We start from the raw sequence: 9,630 nt of genomic DNA on the forward strand, positions 1-9,630 counted from the left end.
CGTCTGGGCTCACAGCACAGTTTTGTATGCTTCAGCCCTCACAGTACTGTTTTGTATGCTTCAGCCCTCACAGTACTGTTTTGTATGCGTCTGTGTTCACAGCACTGTTTTGTACTCGTCTGGGCTCACAGCACAGTTTTGTATGCTTCAGCCCTCACAGTACTGTTTTGTATGCATCTGTGTTCACAGCACTGTTTTATACGCGCATGTGTTCACAGCACTGTTTTGTACTCGTCTGGGCTCACAGCACAGTTTTGTATGCTTCTGCCCTCACAGTACTGTTTTGTATGCGTCTGTGTTCACAGCACTGTTTTGTACTCGTCTGGGCTCACAGCACAGTTTTGTATGCTTCAGCCCTCACAGTACTGTTTTGTATGTGTCTGTGTTCACAGCACTGTTTTATACGCGCATGTGTTCACAGCACTGTTTTGTACGGGCCTGTGTTCACAGCACTGTTTTGTACATACCTGTGTTCACAGCACTGTTTTATACGCGCATATGTTCACAGCACTGTTTTGTACTCGTCTGGGCTCACAGCACAGTTTTGTATGCTTCTGCCCTCACAGTACTGTTTTGTATGCGTCTGTGTTCACAGCACTGTTTTGTACTCGTCTGGGCTCACAGCACAGTTTTGTATGCTTCAGCCCTCACAGTACTGTTTTGTATGCTTCAGCCCTCACAGTACTGTTTTGTATGCGGCTGTGTTCACAGCACTGTTTTGTACTCGTCTGGGCTCACAGCACAGTTTTGTATGCTTCAGCCCTCACAGTACTGTTTTGTATGCATCTGTGTTCACAGCACTGTTTTATACGCGCATGTGTTCACAGCACTGTTTTGTACTCGTCTGGGCTCACAGCACAGTTTTGTATGCTTCTGCCCTCACAGTACTGTTTTGTATGCGTCTGTGTTCACAGCACTGTTTTGTACTCGTCTGGGCTCACAGCACAGTTTTGTATGCTTCAGCCCTCACAGTACTGTTTTGTATGTGTCTGTGTTCACAGCACTGTTTTATACGCGCATGTGTTCACAGCACTGTTTTGTACGGGCCTGTGTTCACAGCACTGTTTTGTACATACCTGTGTTCACAGCACTGTTTTATACGCGCATATGTTCACAGCACTGTTTTGTACTCGTCTGGGCTCACAGCACAGTTTTGTATGCTTCTGCCCTCACAGTACTGTTTTGTATGCGTCTGTGTTCACAGCACTGTTTTGTACTCGTCTGGGCTCACAGCACAGTTTTGTATGCTTCAGCCCTCACAGTACTGTTTTGTATGTGTCTGTGTTCACATCACTGTTTTATACGCGCATGTGTTCACAGCACTGTTTTGTACGGGCCTGTGTTCACAGCACTGTTTTGTACGGGCCTGTGTTCACAGCACTGTTTTGTACACACCTGTGTTCACAGCACTGTTTTGTACGGGCATGTGTTCACAGCACAGTTTTGTACTCGTCTGGGCTCACAGCACAGTTTTGTATGCTTTTAGCCCTCACAGTACTGTTTTGTATGCGTCTGTGTTCACAGCACTGTTTTATACGCGCATGTGTTCACAGCACTGTTTTGTACAGGCCTGTGTTCACAGCACTGTTTTGTACACACCTGTGTTCACAGCACTGTTTTGTACGCGCCTGTGTTCACAGCACTGTTTTGTATACACCTGTGTTCACAGCACTGTTTTATATGGGCCTGTATTCACAGCACTATTTTATACGGGCCTGTGTTCACAGCACTGTTTTATACGGGCCTGTGTTCACAGCACTGTTTTGTACACGCCTGTGTTCACAGCACTGTTTTGTACGAGCCTGTGTTCACAGCACTGTTTTGTACACACCTGTGTTCACAGCACTGTTTTGTACGCGTCTGTGTTCACAGCACTGTTTTCTGCGTTCACAGCACTGTTCTGCATGTGTCTGCGTTCACAGCACTGTTCTGCATGTGTCTGCGATCACAGCACTGTTCTGCATGTGTCTGTGCTCACAGCACTGTTCTGTATGTGTCTGTGTTCACAGCACTGTTCTGTATACATGCCTGCGTTCACAGCACTGTTCTGTATATGTGCATGCGTTCACAGCACTGTTCTGTATACATGCCTGCGTTCACAGCACTGTTCTGTATACGGGTATGTATTCACAGCACTGTTCTGTATACAAGCCTGCGTTCATAGCACTGTTCTGTATACATGCCTGTGTTCACAGCACTGTTCTGTATACATGCCTGCGTTCATAGCACTGTTCTGTATACATGCCTGTGTTCACAGCACTGTTCTGTATACAAGCCTGCGTTCACAGCACTGTTCTGTGTACATGCCTGCGTTCACAGCACTGTTCTGTATACATGCCTGTGTTCACAGCACTGTTCTGTATACATGCCTGCATTCACAGCACTGTTCTGTATATATGCCTGTGTTCACAGCACTGTTCTGTATACATGCCTGTGTTCACAGCACTGTTCTGTATACATGCCTGTGTTCACAGCACTGTTCTGTATACATGCCTGTGTTCACAGCACTGTTCTGTATACATGCCTGTGTTCACAGCACTGTTCTGTATACGTGCATGCATTCACAGCACTGTTCTGTATACGTGCATGCATTCACAGCACTGTTCTGTATATGTGCATGCATTCACAGCACTGTTCTATATATGTGCATGCGTTCACAGCACTGTTCTGTATACAAGCCTGCATTCACAGCACTGTTCTGTATACAAGCCTGCGTTCACAGCACTGTTCTGTATATGTGCATGCATTCACAGCACTGTTCTGTATACATGCCTGCGTTCACAGCACTGTTCTGTATACATGCCTGCGTTCACAGCACTGTTATTTCACCGAAAGAATGTTTTTTTTTTAGAGTGTTCGCTAGAGTTCACCACTTTTAATGCAATGCCACTACTAGCAGTCATGTTGTTTCCTTGGGTACTATTTCATATAATTCATGCCTGTGTTGTTTGCTGTCATGAGTTCAAAAATGTTACCCTGAAATTTAAAGAACACATTTTCAGTATAGGAGATAACATTTATTCTCCTAATACAGCGTATCATACAGAGACTCCCACTTGGTGTGTTACCAAGCCAGGCTCTATAATTGTTTGTTTTGTGCACATTGGACAATTAGTTTATGGGTTAGAATGTCATCATGCAAAGTACTAGAACAATTTAAATTTGAATAACTCATAAATATCGTTGAATATCAACAAATGTTAATGACAGTGTGCTAACATACTTGGTACTTGTGATTGATGTTTTCTAACTACTGCTTCTTTCTTTTCCATTCAGGATCGCCTTTTCTTTGTAATGGAGTATGTGAATGGTGGAGATCTCATGTTTCAGATTCAAAGAGCACGAAAGTTTGATGAGCCGAGAGCTCGTTTTTATGCATCCCAAGTTACATGTGCATTACAATTTTTACATAGACATGGTGTTATTTATAGGTATGTATGGCGATTAAAACTGTCAAATTTGAAAGTGTTTCTTTAGGTTTTATGTACATGTACATTTCCTCCTTTTGCTGCAAGTTGGGTGTACCTCTTTGCTGCATGTGTCTGATTTTAGCTGATTAAATTGCAATGTCTGTGTTCCGTTAATAGAACCAAAGAACCTTGTTGTGTTCAGAGAGTTATAGTATTTGATATCATAATTTTTTAATCAATCTGTTTATCATAATTTGAGAGGAAATGCACCTCTTATATTGTTTTATGATAATTTTGCAGAGATTTGAAGTTGGATAATATTCTCCTTGATGCAGAGGGGCACTGTAAATTAGCTGATTTTGGTATGTGTAAAGAAGGCATCATGGACGACAAACTAACAAGTACTTTCTGTGGTACACCAGATTATATCGCCCCAGAGGTGAGTTGGTTATTCTTTGCTATATTTATAGAATATGCATTGGTAACGGAATTGCGCAACTCGTCCCAAAATTGATCAATCCTGAAATGGTATTGTGATATCATATTGGCATAGATAACATATAGCTGTTGAGCCAATCACTGTTAAAGCGAGAGGGTCATCGCCTACGCACGCTCATGGGTAGACGCTTGTTTGTAAACAATGACATGCTATGGCCATCTGACGCATGCGTAGGTGACGACTCCCTCACTTTAAATATTTGAATGGACTCTGATGTTCATATTTTACAATTTTATGCTTCGCACTAAAACTTCAATCATATTTTTTAATGGTTGTTCAGATTTTGCAAGAGCTTGACTATGGACCCTCAGTGGATTGGTGGGCACTAGGCGTACTCATGTATGAAATGATGGCCGGACAACCTCCATTTGAAGCTGATAATGAAGATGATTTATTCGAATCAATTCTCCATGATGATGTGCTCTATCCAGTGTGGCTTAGTAAAGAAGCCACGGCTATTCTGAAAGCGGTGAGTTTACTTATTGTTATCAGTGTTATAGTTACAGTTTAAGTCAGTTACCCAGTGTTACACTAGGTATGGCTTTTATTCTTGACTAATATGAAGAAGACTCGCATATATGAAGTATCGTAACATTTATTAGGTTTAGTAGAGCAACAATTGCTCATCTACACCCATTAGCTTAGAAAATTGATTTCTTAATAAAAGTATTATTACATATGTACTGCACTTTATTTTGATTCAACCAAAATCGGTATTTCCACATCCCATTTGCAAATGAGGTCTGAGCACAAACAAAGTAGTCCCTTCAAGAGTACCGTTTTTCGAAACATTAGCAATATTTAGAAGTATGATATTTTTCTCTCTGGGTACATGAATATACTTGCCAAGTGAAATGAAATTTGAACAGTAATGGTACTTTTAGGCAGTCATTTATTTTGACTAAAACTAATTTGCATATCACCCATGCAATAATGTTTTCTTCATGGTCAATATGCAAATGAACATTGTATTTCCATTGGCGACCAAACTATTTTTATTTTGTAAACAAATTTTTGTCTGCTGTTTTTATCCCGTTCACAAGAATGTCAGCAGTCTAACTGATACCAATACATTTTAACTGGTAACCGAGACTCATTCAATCCATGACCAGCAAGCAACATCACAAACGCAGTTGTAGCGTGCAGCTCAGCGACAACCGCTGTGGATAAAAGTCATCCCGTCAGTGGAGTACCACAGTTGCATGGCATGTTTGCCAATGCACAATCCTGTGGAGGAACTTTTAACTTCAACATAAACTATGTATCACAGTCGTTCAGTTCAAGTTCTGGTTCTGTTGTGGCCCCAACTAAACGTCCATGAGTTATTTATTCGGACAGTGACTCAGATTAGACGTTTATTTTCTTTTCACACAGACAGTACCACGCTTTCTACACTGACACACGTTGCTAGGGCATAACACTATCTTGGAACATATTGGCAATGGGGTTCCCGACCTAAATTCCATCCCAGTTTGTTGCATGTTCTTTAATATGAAATAATCAAATATGGAACATATGTAATAATAACAGAACCCCACACCCTCCTAATGGCTGTCGTTAAAAATAACTTCCAGTTCATCGAAGTGCGAAAATTCTATTTTGAGAAGCACTTTTAATGTGAATTATAAAAACATTTAAGTATTTTTGGATATTGTAATACTGTAATTTAATTAATTTTTACTGCTTGTAATTTTCCCGAATTGATGATTTCATGGCATTTGTGAAGACTGAACCTGCAAAAGTTGCTGATACTGTGTCGTTTGCCCCCGAAGAATTTTTTCACTGCTACAAAATTTTACGATAAACACTTACTCCTGAAATTTATGAAAATTAGTGTCTCGAAAAATTACAACAGTTCACAGTATATCTCTATGTTTTGGTCATTTTAGACGAGATCCCATCCCATCATACATGCATTTTAAATTCTTGTACTTTTTATCTCGCTAGTTTATGACCAAGAACCCAGCCAAGAGACTTGGATGTATGGAGTCCCAGGGTATGGAGAAAGCCATCAGAGATCACGCATTTTTCAGAGATATTGAATGGGAAGCTCTTGAAACTAAGAAAATCAAACCACCCTTCAGACCTAAAATTGTGAGTATTTCTCGTGCACTGTGGAGTTGTAATTGCCGTAATATTTTCTCTGGTTTGATGCCACTTGGTGCTACTTGAAAAGCATTTTATGTCTAGCTTGTTTGTATGCTGGGACACATCTATGCGATTGTTGGCTTTACAACATCCATGCGATTGTTGGCTTTACAACATCCATGCAATTGTTGGCTTTACAACATCCATGCAATTGTTGACTTTACAACATCTATGCGATTGTTGGCTTTACAACATCTATGCGATTGTTGGCTTTACAACATCCATGCAATTGTTGGCTTTACAACATCTATGCGATTGTTGGCTTTACAACATCCATGCAATTGTTGACTTTACAACATCTATGCGATTGTTGGCTTTACAACATCCATGCAATTGTTGACTTTACAACATCCATGCAATTGTTGACTTTACAACATCCATGCAATTGTTGACTTTACAACATCCATGCAATTGTTGGCTTTACAACATCCATGCGATTGTTGGCTTTACAACATCCATGCAATTGTTGGCTTTACAACATCCATGCAATTATTGGCTTTACAACATCCATGCGATTGTTGGCTTTACAACATCAATGCAATTGTTGACTTTACAACATCCATGCAATTGTTGGCTTTACAACATCCATGCAATTGTTTGCTTTACAACATCCATGCAATTGTTGACTTTACAACATCCATGCAATTGTTGACTTTACAACATCCATGCAATTGTTGGCTTTACAACATCCATGCAATTGTTGACTTTACAACATCCATGCAATTGTTGACTTTACAACATCCATGCATTTGTTGACATTACAACATCCATGCAATTGTTGGCTTTACAACATCCATGCAATTGTTAACTTTACAACATCCAAGCAATTGTTGGCTTTACAACATCCATGCAATTGTTGACTTTACAACATCCATGCAATTGTTGGCTTTACAACATCCATGCAATTGTTGACTTTACAACATCCATGCAATTGTTGACTTTACAACATCCATGCAATTGTTTGCTTTACAACATCCATGCAATTATTGGCTTTACAACATCCATGCGATTGTTGGCTTTACAACATCAATGCAATTGTTGACTTTACAACATCCATGCAATTGTTGGCTTTACAACATCCATGCAATTGTTGGCTTTACAACATCCATGCAATTGTTGACTTTACAACATCCATGCAATTGTTGACTTTACAACATCCATGCATTTGTTGACATTACAACATCCATGCAATTGTTGGCTTTACAACATCCATGCAATTGTTAACTTTACAACATCCAAGCAATTGTTGGCTTTACAACATCCATGCAATTGTTGGCTTTACAACATCCATGCAATTGTTGACTTTACAACATCTATGCAATTGTTGGCTTTACAACATCCATGCAATTGTTGGCTTTACAACATCCATGCAATTGTTGGCTTTACAACATCCATGCAATTGTTGGCTTTACAACATCCATGCAATTGTTGGCTTTACAACATCCATGCAATTGTTGGCTTTACAACATCCATGCAATTGTTGGCTTTACAACATCCATGCAATTGTTGGCTTTACAACATCCATGCAATTGTTGGCTTTACAACATCCATGCAATTGTTGGCTTTACAACATCTATGCGATTGTTGGCTTTACAACATCCATGCGATTGTTGGCTTTACAACATCCATGCAATTGTTGGCTTTACAACATCCATGCAATTGTTGGCTTTACAACATCCATGCAATTGTTGGCTTTACAACATCCATGCAATTGTTGGCTTTACAACATCCATGCAATTGTTGGCTTTACAACATCCATGCAATTGTTGGCTTTACAACATCCATGCAATTGTTGGCTTTACAACATCCATGCAATTGTTGGCTTTACAACATCCATGCAATTGTTGGCTTTACAACATCCATGCAATTGTTGGCTTTACAACATCCATGCAATTGTTGGCTTTACAACATCCATGCAATTGTTGGCTTTACAACATCCATGCAATTGTTGACTTTACAACATCCATGCAATTGTTGGCTTTACAACATCCATGCAATTGTTGGCTTTACAACATCCATGCAATTGTTGGCTTTACAACATCCATGCAATTGTTGGCTTTACAACATCCATGCAATTGTTGGCTTTACAACATCCATGCAATTGTTGGCTTTACAACATCCATGCAATTGTTGGCTTTACAACATCCATGCAATTGTTGGCTTTACAACATCCATGCAATTGTTGGCTTTACAACATCCATGCAATTGTTGACTTTACAACATCCATGCAATTGTTGGCTTTACAACATCCATGCAATTGTTGGCTTTACAACATCCATGCAATTGTTGGCTTTACAACATCCATGCAATTGTTGGCTTTACAACATCCATGCAATTGTTGGCTTTACAACATCCATGCAATTGTTGGCTTTACAACATCCATGCAATTGTTGGCTTTACAACATCCATCCATGTGACTTTATTGAATAAGTGGAAACTCAAGGTGATAACAATTTGTAAACTTACAGAAAACAAAGAAAGACGCCAACAACTTTGATCAAGACTTCACCAAAGAGGAGCCAGTGTTGACCCCAACGGAGCCAGCTGTTATCAAATCAATCAACCAGAATGAGTTCAAGGAGTTCTCCTACATCAATCCTGACATGCAGTGACCATAGAGGGCAGTCTTCTTCACTCACTCTGCTCTATTCCAGTCTAACACATAAACGCAGGACCAGTACTCATTTGTTTGGGTTTTCTCTCTCCATTTATTTTAACTCTTCAAAAGTTACCCACTTTATAGCAAAATGACCACGTCATTGTATCTCTGGAGTCTTCTCTCTGGTCCACCTCTAGATTAGCATTTTTTAGAAGGGAAAATAATCGTCTCTAATCCCCTAGAAATAGCATGTGATTGAATACTGGGGGTCTGTTTGAAGCATTCTAGAGAAGCACAGAGCTACGCACTCAAACTATGTGCCCTTCTAATTTTGTTTGCTGTTGGTAGTTAAACTATTTTTTTAACAAACAAATATTATTTATTAATTCAATATGTGGCGCTAATCAAATGTGTACCATCGGAAGACGAAAGTGGGAAGGAGAGTAAATGGTAAACCGAGAATTGCCACTATGACACAAGTGGGAAAGGGGAGGGGAGCTTGGTTTGTTTTTTTGTTGCTTGTTGTTCAGTTATGAACTGCATCCTTATATATATATATATATATATATATATATATATACTTGTATATATAGCACTTTGCTTCAGTTCATTTGTTTTAAGATTTGCATTCACAAACCCAGCTAGGCATTTGTTATTTATGTTATAGATTTAAAACATATTTGATGCCGACAGAATACATTTGTACATTTATATTTACTACCGCAAAACTGACCCATCCCACAGGATGTAGATCGACCCACACACCTACCGCTCCGTATTCAGCACAAATTTGTAATTTGTACCCATCTTGGGGTTGTGCAATCTGGGACAGGGTTTGTCCCTCCCAAACAGATTACCTTCTGGTGATATTAAAAACAAAGACATGTCAATTAAATTGAATCATTTCCGAATTTAAAAACTGGCATTTCGGCTCTTAGACTTGGTTATTCATGGCTGAAATTTTGTTTGAATTA

The 9,630-nt window shown here is 39.6% G+C and overlaps 1 protein-coding gene across 2 annotated transcripts in view; it reads left to right on the plus strand.

Moving 5' to 3' along the window:
* Nucleotides 1-9,123, plus strand: part of LOC100368048 (calcium-independent protein kinase C-like) — a 64,377-nt gene extending 55,254 nt beyond the window's left edge. For both annotated transcript variants that reach the window (XM_006822763.3, XM_085492615.1), the window contains exons 12-16: nt 3,277-3,431; nt 3,711-3,849; nt 4,190-4,378; nt 5,857-6,003; nt 8,526-9,123. In XM_006822763.3, the coding sequence (XP_006822826.1) occupies nt 3,277-3,431; nt 3,711-3,849; nt 4,190-4,378; nt 5,857-6,003; nt 8,526-8,669 (774 nt within the window). In that variant the 3' untranslated portion in view covers nt 8,670-9,123. The remainder of the gene's footprint in view (nt 1-3,276; nt 3,432-3,710; nt 3,850-4,189; nt 4,379-5,856; nt 6,004-8,525) is intronic.
* The last annotated feature ends 507 nt before the right edge of the window (nt 9,124-9,630 follow it).

This window comes from Saccoglossus kowalevskii, chromosome 2, assembly GCF_978046115.1.
Source record: "Saccoglossus kowalevskii chromosome 2, keSacKowa6.1, whole genome shotgun sequence".
Taxonomy (NCBI): Eukaryota; Metazoa; Hemichordata; class Enteropneusta; family Harrimaniidae; genus Saccoglossus; species Saccoglossus kowalevskii.